The sequence below is a fragment of the Anoplopoma fimbria genome, chromosome 2 (assembly GCF_027596085.1).
Source record: "Anoplopoma fimbria isolate UVic2021 breed Golden Eagle Sablefish chromosome 2, Afim_UVic_2022, whole genome shotgun sequence".
Taxonomy (NCBI): Eukaryota; Metazoa; Chordata; class Actinopteri; order Perciformes; family Anoplopomatidae; genus Anoplopoma; species Anoplopoma fimbria.
In genome coordinates, this window is record NC_072450.1 from 13,393,896 (window position 1) to 13,412,198 (window position 18,303).

General features: G+C 40.6%; 1 protein-coding gene across 3 annotated transcripts in view; it reads right to left on the bottom strand.

The window, feature by feature from the left end:
- The window catches only part of LOC129107070 (MAM domain-containing glycosylphosphatidylinositol anchor protein 1), a 179,557-nt gene that overhangs the window by 95,945 nt on the left and 65,309 nt on the right, over nt 1-18,303 (bottom strand). For all 3 annotated transcript variants that reach the window (XM_054618452.1, XM_054618436.1, XM_054618444.1), the window contains exon 4: nt 4,783-4,957. In XM_054618452.1, coding sequence (XP_054474427.1) covers nt 4,783-4,957 — 175 coding nt within the window. The remainder of the gene's footprint in view (nt 1-4,782; nt 4,958-18,303) is intronic.

Consider the following 18,303-nt stretch of genomic DNA (forward strand, 5'->3'; position numbering starts at 1 on the left):
AGCCAGCACAGAGCCGGTGTTGTGACAGAGGACTCAAGCCAACATGGGTAGTCTAAATGCCACCTAGCCTGCTGTTTATGGGTGTGTAGGTGTGCAGATGCGCATGCCTCCCACTGTCAAAAACACCAATTCTAGAGCACTTGTTTAACGGTTTTGTTTTTTTTAAAGCCAAAGTGCTGGAATAACAGATTACACACTATTTTATCTGCTCCCATAGCCAGTGACAGTTGGGGTGATAACTACCAAAGCTGTGAAAGGGCTTGTGTACATTTGGAGATTTATATACTCCATTACTCCATTGACAAATGCTGTCATTAGTGACAACGTTATTGCCAGTTACTTTAAAGAATTTAAAAGCTGGAAAATCAGCTGAACAGAGGATCTTTTGCAATGCTCTTTAGTCAACCGCTTCAAAGTCAAACAAACAAAAAACAGAAAGAAACAATCCTTTAAGGGCAACAGGATCATCGTCTTCATCACTGATGTCACATTATTGGCATCAACATAAACATAATCAGCATCATCATCATCATCATCATCATCATCATCATCATCATCATCATCATCATAACATCCCCAAATACTTTCCACTTACCTGTTTATGTCCTGAGGAGAGAAAAGTATCCACAGAGAGGATTTAATTTGACTTAAACTGAGCCAATTAATCTGCTAAAGTATCATTGGTTGGGTTTCTGAACCAAGTCCATCCAGTCAGTAGAGGCTACTCAAAGTTAAACCCCGCCAGCTCACTGCCCCACTGCCTCAGTGGTTAGTGTGCCAGGTCATTGGTCAGCCGGTTGAAACAGGTGACCCCCATGTGATGGAGGTCTAACAGGGAAAGAAGGTTGTTTACAGAAATGGGTGACATGTTAATGAATCGTGTTGAGTGAAAAGCATCGGTGAAGCTAGCCTAAGTGGCTGTAGATTAATGGAAAGGTTGTCGTATGTGCTCTTTATGGAATTGGAAAGGGGTAAATTGACAGAGGGAGCTTCACCTGTATTTGCACGTTAAGTACGTACTACAGACTTTATAATTTGTTGGACGAAGGTCTTGCAAGTCCATTTTATGGAAAACAAGTTGGCTGACATCAACTATTATGTGCTATCTGATTTATTCAAATAGCCCTATGGTCAATAAGTAAATACATGCTAGGTTAATAACTGATTCACAGGCTTGATATAAAGTGCAGAAATAAAGGAGAGTTGAATGAAATCAAAAAGGAGAGAGGAAAGGTTTCTGTGTGTCAGTTGTGGAACAAAACACAAAAGGATGTTACGGATGCAGATGAGAAGACAAAATGAAAAAAGAGGAAGAGAAGGAATAAGATATAAGGATACAGGGTATTGGCTATAAAAAATATAGGTGACTTCTGCTGTATTTGCTATTCAAAGCAGAATATTAATTATGCGCCTTTTCTTTAATCCTGAAACTCATTTTCTCTGTTTTGCTTCTGCTCTCTTTTTTCATTTTCAATCCGTCATTCACTCTCTCACCTCATCATTCTTCCTTACTGTTCTTCTTGTTCTCACACACTGCACTTTGAAGTGTGAGAGTGTGCTTTTGGACATATTTGAGCATGTGTGCATACTTTAAAGTGCTTCACTACTACTGTATACATCGGGTGCGTTTGCATCTATGTAAATGAAAAAGATGTGTGCATGCTTACTGTGAATGAAGAGCAGGCAGTTGGTTCTGTATGTGTGCCTGCATGATGCCTTGCACGCCTGCTAGCATCCATGTGTTTGTATAAAAGTAAGGTTAAAGCCACACGCATGGCCGATGACCTAAAGCCAGACACTGCTGTGTTTGGTTGAGCCTCACAGCTGAGAGGAGAGGCCCAAGCTGACTCACTGCACACACACAAAATAACACAATGCTTCATTACGCACTGGTGCATGTGGTTCAGAGAGTATGACAGGAAGGAAGAAAAACATAAAGGACAACATGAAAGAAGGAGGAAATTAGGGAAGGAGAAGGGGAAAGCAAAGAGTGAATAAAAAGTGCAGTGTGTGGTCCTTTCAGCTAAAAGAGCTGAAACATAGAAAAGACAACAATTGTGTGGTTGAGAGAGAAAAAAAGAGAGAGAGAGAGAGAGAGCTGAAACTCTTGTTTGCAGCCTGTGCAGGTAACAACATGTTCTGCCCTCTAGTCCAATAACTGGTCTGTTGGATGCATCCAAATTGAAAAGCATATGAGTGCATCTACCTCATTATGTGCATCTCTCTCTCTCTCTTCCCTCCAAAAATTATATTTCTCGTTACGGCTTTCTTCATTTTTCTTTCCCTCCATCTGTCTTATTCTTCTTCATCTTTTTTTTCTTACTGCTCCTCACTTACCTATTTTTTTTTAATGGAAATTACAATTTACTCAGCCCCGATTAATCGCCATTCTTTTCGGTTTCAACTTGTCCTGTATTCGCTGTTTATTTTTTTCCTGGAAAGGCAGAGTTCTCTTGAGAGAACTACAATATAACCTGCTCATCCAACATTACTGCATGTTCAGTTTATTTAGTTTAAAGTAACAATTTCACTTCACTCATTTCCTCCTGCAAAATTTTGCTTGAATTACACTTTATTTTTCCCTTCCTGTTGTGCTCTCTCTGTAGAAAAACATGGACATATCATCTGTGATGTCTCCCATTGGCTTTTGACAGGGCTTTTTGGAGCCAGGAGTTTGGGTTTACCACTAGCTGCCTGCTGCCATCTTGTCAGTTGATAAGAGCCAGAAAAGCCTAAATTTGGCAACACGGTGGGGTCTGAATGGAGCAGATTTTGGTCAAACAGGCAGCAATCACAATGACTTAGAATTCAGACCTGTCAATCAAGCAAACAGGTCTGGTGGGAACTACGACACCGGGCATGAGGGGTCACTGGATGGTTTGATGAGAATAAAAATGGAATAATATGCCAAAACGAAGTCATCAGATCTCAACCCAAATGATCAATTGGAGATTTTTTTAGATACATCCAAGTTTTACTCGGAGAATCTATGTCAGGAATATGGAAGATATTTTTATTTTAATTTGTCTCCCATGTGTACATTAATAGACATAGAGTACATTAACTTGGTTCTGTACTTCTCAAGAGAATTTGGTGGCATTTCCAGCTGGCCTTCTGTTCAAACTGCATCAACAGGGACACTGTGGTTGTTACTACTTGTTTCTTCCCTGCTTACAACCCCTCCTTCCTCACTCTCCAATCCATCTTATTCTACACTTTCATTTATCTCTCTCTCTCTCTCTCTATCTCTCTCTTGCTCTCTTTATGTGGTATAGCTTGGGCTAATTGTTACATCGCTCCAGAACTGAAGTCACCCTGTGTAGGAAGCGTGGCCGATCGCCGCTGGGTCTAACGTGGCATGGGGGATGGGGAATTGAACAAGCATTGGCCGTCAGAGCTGGTTAGCTTCACGGAGCTCCTGTCACAACTACACTCACAGTACAACCTGTTTACTACCCAGCCCCCCTGCAATTACCAGCTCCCCAGCAGGGGCCAAGCTGGCGCCTGGGGAGAACTAACTCTATCAGCAGAAAGGGAGAAGAAGTAGGGAGGGAGGGAGGGAGGGGGAGCCCCATTAAGAGGCTGAGGCAGGGTGGTGGTGTAAGTGACAAATCCTAGAGGGACAAGCATGGCGCGAGCATGTGTGTGTGACAGTATTTGTGTGTATGCTAAAGATTTTAAAGCAGGGTTGGCAGAGTAGAAGAAGACATGAGGAAAGAGATGAATTTAGCAAATGAAAGGCAGGTAATGGATGTTTAGTGTTACAGGGCCCTTAGAAAATCAGCATTTTATATTAGTCCATAAACCCACCATTTAAATGATTGAATCAATGAAGGAAGGATCTATCCATGCAATAAACTGGTGTAACGGATATGTCCGATTTTAGGGTGCTGGGAATTAAATTAAACTGTATAAAAGTATTGATGTGTTGGGTATATAGATGCATGTGCGTCAACCTGTCGCCATGACCTGGCCCCTGACTCACAGGGACAGTGGGGCAGTGAAACAAGCAGCAGCACGGGGCCCCTACAACACAGCACTGCTTCTCAACTGTCCGTCTGTATGACAAACATTTACATTAGACCCGTCATAGCGCCCCAGACTGCAGGGACAGTTCAAAGGATGTGTAATAAGGTGTGAAAAGGAAAGGTTATCTCTTAATTATCAGCAGATTAGTAAATAACATGCTAATTGTGGCAGGTTGCTAAACAGCAAGAAATACTGAAAATCAGTCTAACCAGCTAATTAACAGATTTTCTGGGTGTGATTTTTCACACCTTTTTAACTAGAGTAGTGAGGCGTGGTTAAGTTGAGAAACAGTGGGTTAGGGAGCCCGTACCACCTGGACCAACTGTTATAAAACTCTTATGTCCCACAGATTTCACTTTTTATCCAGGAGTATCTGACAAAACGTTTTTTGTTTATTTTAATTACCCTCATTGGTGGAGAACACATGGCTGCCTTATCCATTCAATAAACCAAGGGCTAAAAAATTGAGATGTTAATTTTGTTAAGTGTTGCACCATCTTATCTATAACCTCCAATACTCCTACCATGCTTTTCATCCTTTCTACCATAAGTCATCAGATACTCCTGGAAGCTATTCCCACTTGAAATCTCATCATCCATCCAATCTGTCTTTCATCTTCTCTCCTCCTATCTTTCCATCTCTCCCCATCTTGGTCTTTTCAAACAGTGGGAATAGCTGTAGTGATAGTTAGCTGTGGTCCAGAAGTGGAAGGAGTTTTTCAATGTTTTTCGTCTTTCTCCCTGCCCACTTACACTGCACATCTACGCGGATGGACTTGATGGCAGGCACCCCCACCCCGTTGTCGGCCTTGCAGTAGTAGCGACCCCCCAACCGCCTTTTAATGCCCTCGATGCGCATCGTCTCGTTGTAGATGGTTGTTTCCTGGAACTTTTCTGATGCACTGCCAGTCGTCTTTGTCCACCGTACCTGAAGAAAGCGGGGAAGGGGAGAAAATGTTCAATAGATGAAGATGCTGTCGGTGAAAGCTAAGTGTAGCAGGGACAGAATCAGTCAAAGTGTATTGTGAGAAAGTTAAAACAGGGACAGAGAAAGACTAGGAAGGCAGGCTTTGACATTTGATTTCCCAAAAACTATTAAGATACAGTTCAAACAAACATGCCAAAAACAACAACGTTTCCAACAAAGAAAAAACAGTGACCTGTAATTATTTAATAGACAATTTATAACTTTCGTTGATGATGAAAAGGAGTGTGTCAACGCATTCTCTGGTGATACTTTATTAAGTCTGTTTCTCTATTGCATCTGTAACCAAATCCAACAGTGGCAGTAAGGTGAGAAGTAAAAGTCGACTGTCTTCCCTAGAAAGATGACAGCATCAGTTGTTTGCATAACATTTTAACGGTCAGTTAGTGGTTGTAGGAGTTATAACTCTCATTCATTGGGAATTTAGTGTGACTGTGATTTAGAGCTACAAAGTCCGCATAGGGAGGTTGAGCTGGTTTTAAAGGCTGACTTTGACAGGGGGGTCATCTGTTCATTTCCCGTTCCCTACCCTTTTCCTTGCTAGTTTCTTCAAACCATGACCACCCTTGTTCAACAAAGGTCCTCTAAACATAACAAAGCTTTCATTTTAGCCCAAACCACGATGTTACCCTAACAATAAACAAGCCATCAATTCAATCCAAACTATGATCTTTCCTTGTTTTTGAGCCTAGACCCAACCAAACCTAAACCATCGTGTTTTCACATCCTAAAAAAAGTTATATTTTTGCAGCTGTGGCTAACAAATGACATCATCCTTGAGCTCAGAGTGTCACCTGAAACATAAAGCAAATCCAGAGACCTAGAATGAGTCTGAATAATTGCTGAAAATTATAAATGCATTTATGACTTTTTTTCTCAGAGATAAAATCTCTCTGTCTGCTCCATAGAGTGGAAGTTAATGACACTAAGCGCTGTACTCATGGTGTCCATGATGCTAAACTAAGACCATTAAGAGTTTTGACAAACTCTATATGGCTTTTTCACGCCTCAATTATCCCATCAAGCCGTGGGAATACAGCGCGGCCGACAGCAACATGATACAATCACTCGATTAATCAAGTGCACAAACATACTCTCACACACACACGCACACGCACACACACACACACACATCAGAGATACATGAAAGCCTGTTAAGTCATCAACTCCGAAATGTTATTCTCACTGTGTGTGTGTGTGTGTGTGTGTGTGTGTGTGTGTGTGTGTGTGTGTGTGTGTGTGTGTGTGTGTGTGTGTGTGTGTGTGTGTGTGTGTGTGTGTGTGTGTGTGTGCAACTGTGTGTGTACAGTCCATTAATCCCTATTAACCCTTCTGTCTGTTATCAACCTCGACGAGACTATCAACCATGTCCTGTTGAGGAGGTCAGAGAGGATAATGGGCAAAAGTCACTGATACAGCATGTGTGTGCATGTGTGCATGTGTCTGTGTGTATATGCGTGCATGCAAATGGTCTGTGTGTCGAAGTGTGTGTATCCTGATTTCATGCACAGTTGTCTGTTTCTGTTCCTGGATATGTGCTCTGTAGCGGTATACATATTCACTACTGCGTGCATGCGTGTGAGTGCATGTGAGAGTGAGTGTGTTGGTTAGAAAGCAGGTTATATGGATTAGCAGATTATCAGGGCCTGTGTAAACGCTCCCTGCCTGTTTATTCAGCTCTGTTTGTGGGAAGGATTTGGAGGAGGCAGAATGCCATTGATCAAACCAGCCAAGGTGAGCAATGAACCGAACCCTGTCTCTCCATGGTTTAGTGAGTCCAGTTCGCATGCATGTGTATGTGTGTGTGTGTGTTTGTGCATTGTGGGTGTGTGGAGCTTTGCGAAAAACAGAAAGGGAGAGAGAGTTAAAGTGAGCATGAAATGTGTATCTGTGTTTTTCCGGCTTTTATCGTTTGTATTCAAGGATTAAAAGATGAGCGAAAAATCTTACAAATAACAGACCTTTAGTTCGCACTCGCTTTTAAGAGTTATTCAGGGGATTAGAGTTCAGGAACATTAAGATTAGTTTCAAATTTAGAATCATTTTAATGGCAAGATTATGTGAAAGGAGCTTTGTGACAGGAAAGTAAAATAATAATATGTTTCAGTTAAAATCAGTTACTGTATGCTTACTGTCGCTTGTACATAATGAAACTTTGTGTGTGTTTGTGGAGAGAGAAAGTGTGGAGCATGAAATCAGGATGATGTACTGCACTCAAAGATTATATAAAGCCAACGGAAATGGAAGTAGCATGTGAGCTTACAATAATACTGCTTAGGGTATTGTTATATTGGGACATCCTGGGGTAAAAAGGCATGAGTAGAGTATGTAAGGAAACAGAGAGACAAAGTGTGAGGAATGAAAACAGCTGGAGTCGGTGAAGAATATATTAGGTAAGGAGAGGGTATGTGTGAGAGAGGAAAAAAAAGATTGAATGTGTAAGTGAGAGTTTTTTTCAGCGAGTGAGAGCGAGAATGAGAGGGAATGATATATACAGTATCGCTGGCAGCTGTGTGATGGGGAGAGAAATAGTGCATCACACTCGGAGTTGCTACAACGGGGAGGCAGATGAAGCAAAATAGAGAGAGGTGATATTGTGAATAAAGGGGACGGTGTGTGCGATGCAGATGACAGGCAGGCGGCAGAAAAGCCTATATCTGCCTCTGACACCAGCAGCTTAAAACCATCACCTGCGCTCTCTTTCTCTGACCTCGTTCGCCTCATTCTTCTCTCTCCCCCTCAATGGACGTGTGACGCTGTTCTACTTTTTCCACTCAGGTCCCGACGGATTGGTCTGGATCTCTCTCTCTCCCAGTCCTTTTCTCTCTCTCCCTCATCTTATCTTATCTCTGTCTGGGCGCTTTTCTCTTTCCATCCTTTATAGCTCTACGTGAAAGCCTAACACTGACTTAGCCACCAGATCTGGTGTCTCAATGCACATCCGTTTACACACATAAAACACACACATAAACACTTTCTCCCCCACAGAGATTCACACACATGCTGGGAAATGAAGATGCATTTGTTGAGTCAGAGCCTTTTGTAATAATAGCTCCTACTTTTGGTTAGAAGTGTAATGTGAAGGGAAGGTTTGGGATCCCCTGGGATCCAGCTCGACATGAAATGCAGCAGGTTTTGTTCGCCGTTTCTGTATTCAGCTGGGGGAGCTGTATGCTGTCTAAGACACCGATGTTTCAACAGGAGAACAGAAACAATGTGGAGAACAGTATTGTCAGAGAATTGCGAGGAGGCAGTTGGGAACCATTTTATGTTTGTGGTTTTATGGGAGGGTGGGTGGATGGTTCTATTAGGCCCTATTCAAACTGCGGTAATTGAAGAGTGCACTAAAATACTGACCAGCTCCAAGTGGGCTAGTAAATGTTCCATTAGTGGCTACATGTTGTGTGATCATCATTCGCAATAATTCTCTTAACGTTTGTTTTCAACCAACGCATTGCAGTGTAGGCATCGTTAAACCCATTAATGGTAACAACTTGTCCTTGAATCGATCACGCTCCATGTTAACACTGATATGGAATGAGCCAAGTGAAGATGTTTGCTGTTTGATGCAAATAAGGTCTAGAGTTTGGTACCCCCTATTTTTCTTTTTACAAAACATTTTGAAATTATTCTGTTGGCGTCTTTGACATTTCAATGTTCAAACCCAGAAAATGAAGTCAATATTGTTCGGTGAGCTCTTTCCGTTTAAGGCTTAAAACGCATTCAGCAGCAGTCCTCTCCAGGAGGCTTCAAGCTGCAGCAGAGATGTTTTTGACGAGTTGTTGTGAAGTGTTTTGTGGACTGAATCAGATAAACAGACTTTATTGGCATTGTCAACCATGTTGCGACCTGACAAGCAAGTAAACATTTTCTTAGCAGTAGCTCACAGCATCCCAAGCCACAGTAAATCTGCTGCACTCCATAATACCGAGGGATATTTTAACAATACAACCAGGTGGCCACTTTATTAGGCACATACACCTTGCTAGAGCTACTCCAATCCAATACAACAGCCCTGCAATAAAACCTAACTTTATAAAAAGCTTATAATGTTTAGTTTTTGTTGAGACAGCTGACAAAATATTAGATACTCCTTCCAATGCTTGGCCAACAAAATACTAGAGTGAATCAACACCTCTCTGCCACATTGTCAACAAAAAGTAACATTATGAGCTTTCTAAACGTGGGATTTATTGCAGAGCTCTTGTATTTCATTGTATTGGATTTAGTTGTGGGTACCTTATAAATCGGCAATGGATTCTAGCTTCAAATCAGTATCTGTGTTGTCTTGTAGGGAAAGAAAGAAGGACAGTTAATGAGGCATGACGAATAAGGATTAGAAACAATGAAGGTAGAGAAGAGAGAGTGAAAGGTGTGCTCTTCTTAAGGTGGTGAGGGAGAAGAAGGCTAATGTGTGTCAACCATACTGACAGGTCAGTGGCCTGCAGCTGTCTGTCCAAACACCTCTCTCCCTCCTCTCACTCTTTTACTGTGTGTGTGTGTGTGTGTGTGTGTGTGTGTGTGTGTGTGTGTGTGTGTGTGTGTGTGTGTGTGTGTGTGTGTGTGTGTGTGTGTGTGTGTGTGTGTGTGTGTGTGTGTGTGTGTGTGTGTGTGTGCGGTCTCAGTCTCATACCTTTCTTCTGATTTCTGTCTTTCTATCTCTCTCTCTGTGTTTCCGTCCGTCCATTCTGTCTCTACAAGTCTAAAGTTGTTCTTCCTTAACATTTCTTATATATCTTGCCTCCCCTTCACCCCCCCATCCCTCCGCCCTTCTGATCCGTCTCTGAGACTTTAACTTCTCTCCCCAGAGTGACACATCTCAACAGGATCCAGCAGACATGGTCCGATGGCTGTCGGACCCTTTTGCCCCGCTGTCCTAACTGGAAACTGTCAACACTACACAACGAAACAGGAGAGACCTTAGTACTGAGTTTGCATTTAGATTAGTAAAAAAACAGGTTGATATTGTTGTTCACACCTTGCTTTTTATGTTAATGTGTTATCAATATTCAGCACGGCTGTCACAAATAATAAAAACAATGCAGACAGAGTGCCCTAATCTGATCCTGATGCAGCTAACGAACTGGACAGGTTCTGCCTGAGCAATTGAGAGACTGTAATCCACCTGGATAGCAAATTATATGCACATTGGTAATATTTTATGGTTAGAGTACATGACTTATTAAGAATCAAACTATGTATGCCCTAATGCAAGAACCATATGTACATTAACGCAACAACTATTTATTAATTATTTCAACCATCATGATTTGTGAGATACTGATGTTATTCCAGGATGATAATGAATAATATTGGCAATATGTGAAGCCCACTGTTTGTATGCTAGATTTAAAGCATGTTTGTCAAAAATAACCCATTAAACACCATTAAAACACTACTAATTCAGAGATCATAAAATAAAAGTAAGCTGCTTCTTTACTTATAAAACATTAATTCAAACATACCTGGTAGTTGCTGAAGCCCTATGGTATTTTCAACAGTGTTTCTTTCTGTGCTAAAAACTTGTATATATACAAATGGTAAAATATGGAATCAAACTCCAACCTTAAGCGTACCAGCAGAGCTAACATCCTTTCACAGTAAGAGTAGAAACAGTTCTACATTATTTATTATGATTATGATATTATCCTGGCAACCACAACTTTGAGCTCTTGACCATCAACCGCTGACTAAAATACAGCCGTGAAAGGTTATGTCCCTCCTTGTTTGACATCACTGTAAGCAATGCTTAGCTTGCAAAGCGTTCCCCCACTCTAAACCACTGCTGCTTCCTGGGGTATTACAGGGTTTGTATCCGTTATTTTCCCTCTCAGTAGCTCACCCAGAGCTTGCTAGGCCTGCCTTCTGCAATTTTTCCTAACTCTTTTCTTGTTGTTGCACCAGCGGAGTCAACGATTCAGTGCTTTATCCATCCAACTGGCTCACTTACCGTGAATAGGCTTAAGATGGTAATCCTGTTATCGGGGAATACTACTTGGCACGGACGCAGTCCCACACACACAGTGAGGCACTCAGACGTACACAAACTCAAAGTGTGAGGGAAAGTGTGGGAGAGGAAGAGAGAAGTCAGGCAGACATGACAAAATAACTGTGAGAAAAGAGGAGTAGAGCAGGTTGATAATGGCAGCTTGAACCGACAAACAAACTGAGAAGTAATCGCTCCCACTTTGCTTTACAAGCAATGGCTAAATTGAAAAAGAAAAGTGACAAGGTGTAGATGACTTACAGTGTAAGACTAAATAAACTTGTACATGGAAATATCCATTCTAATTATCTGTCACTGGGAGTAGATATGGAGGGACAGAGTAAAATAACTGAGAGGAGAGGAAGAATAAATGGATGGTTAAAAGAGTAAGAGACTAGAGCGAGGAATAAATATAATTTCAAGCATCGCCGGGTGAATGGACGATGCTTTGCTGATTCATGGCACCATGTGTTTGGAAGCTCACGGGTAACAGAAAGCAAAGAACGAGGGATGTGTGGGAACAAGTGAATCCAACAAAGAGGACAGATAGTTTAACTTCTTTTTTCTTTCATCCTTTTTAAAAATGTGGGAGAATAAAAGGGGTAGGAGAGAAGAAAGCAGCGGTGAAAAAGGGTTAAAGAAGAAGAGGAGAGAAGGTGCAGATAAAATTAAGAAAAAGAAAATATAGCATTAGGTGAGAGGAACAAAGGAAGACAGGGCAATGATAGAGAAAAACAAAGCAAAGATTGCACTAGGAGATACAATAAAAAAAATGAAAAAATAAGGTGCAGAGCAGACTTTTTACAGAGAGGAAAATGCGTTGAAAAGAGTGGATATATGTTTTTTCCTTATGTCAGTTAAATGGCATTACGCAATCTCCATTTATCAGCAGTTGCTTATAGCTCTTTAAATGGCTAATCAATGGCCTCCTGTGAGTAATTGGCAAGAGCATGAGCAAGTGGCATAACTGGATTATTGTGAATATGAACATTACTGACTTCATATCAATAGGCTTTTACACAAGTCATTCAATGTAGTCACCTGTATAAGAACAGAACTGAGCAACAGTTGCCATCAGTGTATTTTATACACATATCAGAGTGAAACACCCTCCACCCCTCCGTGCAGAGATCACTTCGGCACAAAGTCCAATAAAACTGACTCATTGATATTAAATACACCCTCCTTCACTCTAACCTTGACATACAATACGATTGCCTTTATCGCTCTTTTTTGCCTGTGCAATGTGAGACCAAGGCTGCGATAAAATTACAGGAGGCAGAAGAATCATCAGCATTTACGATAATGTCATGATCTCTAAAGAAAAATATATACCGTATATATAACTTTTGTGCACATGAAGTTGTTGATGTGATGATGATGCCTGATGCTGGTGATAGCTAATATGACACTGAAGTTCAACAGGTGCTTTCACATTGCGTAGCTTGCTCTTGAGGGACACCTGATTTTTAAGCATATTGAGATTATCATAATCCCATGTGCAAAACAACATTTACATAATTCCCTTTTTTTTAGGATTTCACTCTCCATCAGATAGCTTAAATCAGAGGGGAACAAAGCAAGCCGGACAGAATCAGCAGACGTGAGCATCTCTCTCCAAACGGCCTGTGTGTAAACGGCCGTCAGCAGCAGTGTCAGCAGCTACCTAGCACGCTCCGCCCATGTTGGATGTGTTTGTTGTAATGAGCGATGGCTAATTAGCACAAGCATGGCATGAGATGGAGAAATTTGAGCTCTCTCTTTTTTTTGTGTGTGCGCGTCTGTGTGTGTAGAGCGGATGAGGTCATTGCTGGGTGCCATGATGATGCTCAGAAAAGAGAGAAGGAAGGAGGGATGGGAATAAAGACAAGCCGGACAGATACATTATGCATCTATCTGATGTACAATCAAATAGAAAAGCTTTTCATCAACTATGCCTACTCATCCTGAGCATGCACCTCTAAAAACCCAGCTAAAACTGATAATAAGAGCAACTCCCTGGTTAAAAAAAAAAGACACTCGGACTCTTAAAAGATTACACAGGAGGGCAGGAAGAAAGCTGAAATCAAGTACATTACAAGTCGCTAGCATTCATTAAAAGATTTATTACAACGTTAAATAACAAAGTGAAGGACGCTCGAGTCAAACACTTTTCACAGTTAATCTCAGCATAATCCTGGCACATTATTCAATACCATCAAAAACCTGTCAATCTCCCACAAACAACCCCAACCAACTCATCTCCAGCAGAATGTGAAACCTTTATAACCTTCTTTATTCATAAGACATAACATGAAACTCCTGCTGCAACATCTCTGGATATCCCTGGCCCTCACTTTGAATTATTGAATTGTTTTGTTCCAATTTAACTACAGGATCTGCTCGACACATGACCATTTAACCACTAAACTTTTGAAGAAAATGCAACTTTTACAGGCACTATGCAACAATAACATATTTGATCCAGTATCACCTCCTTGCAGTTATATGCCTTTGCCAACCAGTCAAATTGCAGTTACATCCATGTCTTATTAGCATATGAGAAGTTTTCTATGAGGTCACAGTGACCTTGACCTTGGATCACCAAAATCTAATACATCCTGTCAAATTGAAGAAATTCCCTCTTGGCGCTCCTGAAATAAAGTGTATACAAAAATGGACCGGATATACAGTACGGCAGACATCCCCAAAAAATAATGCCCCATGGCCATGGCTTTTGCCAGCATGGAGGCCTAAAAATTCCAGATTGTTGTTGTTTTGGTTTTTTTAAGTTGCACAGTACAGAAACAGCTCTCCTTCGTCTGACAAATGGCTTATTACTGGCTGGGGTCTCTGGACACTGCTTTGTAATGGTGCTGCTGGCCTTGAGTGCAGCCTAGAGCTCCATAGAGCACAGCATTCTTATTGAAGGACTGAGAAATGGGCAGGAATCATTGGAGTTTCACTCAAGTGTTTCTCCTCTTACCTGGACAACGGGAAATATTACTCAATCCAGGATTTTTAAATCAACAGCAGCTAGCATCACATGTGGACTGCCCCAAGGATCTATACCGGGACCAATTTTATTCTCACTGTACATGTTGGTTCTTGGACATATCATTCTGCAACAAAATCATATTTCAGTGCTGCACTGATGACAGACAGTTAACAATTCAGCATTCTGTATCAATTCTCAATGATTAAAGCAATACAACAGAGGTTTTTATCTTTGGTCCAGAACATCATGAACTACATCTACTTACTGCCAATGTTAAGTCTGTGGCAAAGAAATAGCCACTTATCTTTTAAGCAGTATTCCAGAAATATCATCCAAGCTTGTTTTTAACAATTTAGAAACATTTTAATAACAGAAAAAAAAGATTTTATATCATCACACCTAGACTACTGTAACTCTTTTTTTACCTGTTTAAACTCCCACTCAGTCTCACAATTGCAATTTATCAAAAACTCAGCAGCCAGATAATTAACTTAATCTAGGAGGTCTTGTTATATCACTCCAATTTTAGTATCACTGCACTGACCATTATATTTTAAAAGCCTCAACTAAACCAAGAGTAGGTTGCCTGAATTTAACTGTAATAAATATGGTAGAACTTTCTACTATTCCAGTAAAAGGAAATAAGTTCTTCTGATTGTGCGGTTGAGGTTGAAGTTTTAGAAAGATGGCCTACACTTAACAGTGTTTTCTTTTTCCACTCTCACTTAATATGTCCCCTTTATATTAGGGTGTTTTATTTTAACTTTATTGACATTCTAATCTAAATTGTTCTTTTTTTTATATGCACTCCCATACATATTTTGCACTTTTATCTGCTTTGGATTCTGCTTTATATGAGATCACCATTTATATTTGCATTGTATTTGTTTATAGATGGTTGTTTCCTTTACTAAATCTCACAGGCTTTATATGAGCTTATTTCTCTTGTCCACATCTTACTAAATTAATGTATGAACTAATTTATTTCCTTTTACATTTGCACCTCCATCTGTTTTTGTAGTACTGCTTGATTTATGTGCTCTCATGTCCCTAATTTTTGTAATTCAAGGGGTTTCTGATATTTTGTATTTTTTATTCTTTGAAATCTTTTAAGCTGTTAATCACTTTGTTCTTAAGCTTCAAAAGTGCTTTGTAAACAAAATTATAATAATTTCTATTATCTGCCTTCAACAATATCTATTAAGGGAATAAGTATAACCAATATGTTTTAGAAAACCATTTCTCAACCACTATTACGACACAATATCAGGCCGATACCTGATCAAAACACTGAAGTTAACTCATATTTCAAAAGTTATGGGAGAAACATTGTTAATTACAAGCTTGATGTACATACCAATACAAACTTTAATCACCCACTGTCTGTCCATCAGTCTTTTTATCTATCTCTGTCCAGCCCCTATTCAATATCGAGAGTCTGCTTTTTTCCACCATTTAATTTAACTTTGTGAGCACAGACATACAGACATTTAGACATCACCTTTATTATTTTTAGCCTCGGAGAGAGGCTTGTCTGAAAACTACAGTGCGTTGCCACGGCAGCAGACACTCCAGAGACACCATACAGACAAGGTATAGAAGAGTCTCGCACCAAATCCTAACCCCCAGACCCCATCAGAAGCAATATTAAGTGTTTTTGTTTTTGCTTGGAGATCTAATTTGATTTTGTCTTTGTTCTCGTCTCTCAACATCTCAAGTAGTCAAGGACACAGATGCAAAGACTCGCTAGCGCACTCTCGCATACTCATCTGAAGTAGTTTGGTCCTGTCGTGTTTCCAGTTTGTCTTTGAATTTAAGTGTGAAGTAAAGCGATATGCAGACACGGCACAAAAGCTACATTTTAAAGTTGCCTTCATCAAGTGTTGGATAAGTGATTGCTGTGAAAAGGTTGATTACTCTACTGAATTCATCCAGACATGCCTCCATGATGCCACAGGCACAGCAACAATTTCACCAACCTTTTATCTCAATCTATGCCACATTTTAATTTGTCTACTTATATAAAACTGCCTGTATGTACAGTGTAGCTTAAAAACAGAATGCACAAAATGCAGAATTGCAGTAAGATGTGTACTGTAGAAGTTGTTCTATCTCCTCTTCTATCGGAAGCTGAAATTCCTGGAAAGCCCTTCTTGGTAAACGTCATGGATAGATTTTATATACCCAGGTGCATGGTTGTAGGTGTAACATCTTGCAGGTTTTTTTTAAGGTGGGTTGAAAAGGAGCTAGATCATCAAAGAGAGTCAAAGGTCTCTCTCTGCCTTCTCTTTCTCAATTATTAAACACACATATGCTGGGTGTTCTCCTAGTTTTACTCCACCAACATACTGCATACCCCTGTCACACCTTCTTTACCATGCTTTCTTTCTAGATTTATACTGTTCCCCACTGTTCCTTCTTCATTTTGCCATCAAACTCTGCTTTCGATCAGTCTAGTGAACCCCCCACCACCACCCTTCTTCTACTCTCTCCTTCCTCTTCTTTCTGTCCCTCCGTCCAGTTAGGGGTCAGGCAGTGACCTTGTTTGCGTCTAGGTCGTGTTCCCTCTGAGTGCCTGTGCAGCCTCGTGATGCCACCCGATCAGCCTTGCTTTCAGCCTCAGTATTGATCGCCTTCCAGTCACCCCTCAAGGACGGAAATCCAAACCCATATTCCAGACCGCAGCCCTCATCTCCCTCCCTCCCTCCCTCCCTCCCTCCGTCCGTCCGTCTTTCTTTTCTCTGCCTCTCCACTTTTCTCTGCTATGGCTCTTTCCACCTTTCCTCTCTTATAGAATTCAAGCCACACACACACACACGCACACACGCACACCAGTCTCAAGGTTGCAATGACCAGCAGACCCATGAATAAATAATAAGGAGGTAGGAATCACTTTCAGAAAAACCATTTACTCTCCTATTGTGTTCTTGAAGAAGCCATGTGAGTGTGTGTGTGTGTGTGTGTGTGTATGTGTGTGGGTGTCTATGTGTGCATGCGTAACAAGAAAAGCTTTGTGATCGAGACTACAGTGCTTTGTTAACTGAAAGCCCTGCTGTCCCCGGAGTTAACTTGAACGATGCTACAAGCACCTTCTAGGTGACCTCCAACACTAAGGTTTTTTTTCGTGTTTTTTCCCCTTCCTTTCTTAAAGTATTTAGAGAAGCAATCAATGGGTTTGACATGACAGTATAGGAGGATTACCTCACCCTCTTGGCTACTGTCTTCAAACTCTGTACTGAAATGTTTTAAATTTCTTAAAATGGTCCAAGGTAATATGTATCCATTACGTTTTTCTTTTTTCCCACAAAAATATGCACACAAAATTGACTTTTCTTAAGCCAAGCTGCTCCTTGAGGTGAACTAACCATTTCTGACTTGATGTATGGCTTTTTACAGCTGGTCTGAAGTGTGGAGAAGATAGAGGAGAGAGAAAGCCTAAAAGAAATAAAGAAAGGGGCAAGGGATGGATAAATTAGGAGAGCTGGACAGGAATGAAGAGGAAAATATCAATTTGAAGGTTGAAAGAAAAGCAGAAATAACTAAAACATTTAAGGAGATGAGGTGAGGGATAGGAAGATTGAGGAAGACTAAAGGAATGAGGAAGAGAAAGACAATATGAGAGGAAAAGACTGCAACAAAAAAAGAAGACGAAGAAAGACATACAGAGAGAGAAATGATTGGATTTCTCTCTCCTCTGTATGGATCAGGGCGAGAGCTCCCTTTTCAATCCAATCAAGCTCAGGCAAAGGTAAACAATCAGTCTTGATAAAGGATTGGATAAATCCTCAATCAGAGTCATTCTCAGTAAAGCAGCTATTTATTGGGCTGGCCTCACATGGCTAAATTGGATCCTCCTCCTTCTGAGAGAGGTGAGGAGAGAGAAATAGGGTGAGCAAAAGGAGTCTACATCATCTCAGTCCGAGAAGGCGTGGAAATAAGTTTTGGGAGCAAAATAGTCTTTGCATTACAAAATAATACACACTATAAAAGTATTTCCCAATAATACAACTGGACTGAAAATGCAAAAGCATATCTACTGCCAATCTGAAGTCATACATCATATTCCTATGATCTTAAAAAAGAGCGATCAAAATGTGGGACAAAAGCAGCTTTCTCCCAAAGCTAGAAACCAGAGATAGATAAAAAATACAAACTGCTTTAAAAATAGCTTATCTGATTTATAAAATATTAAGCTATGATGTCTTTAAAGACTCTGTGGTTCACTTTGCAGTGGGTCTGTTTATCAGTAAATGTAGTAAAAATGTTGTCGGCACAAATTTGTAAGTGCATTGTTTCTCTGAAGGGTGAATACAGAGAGCATTATGA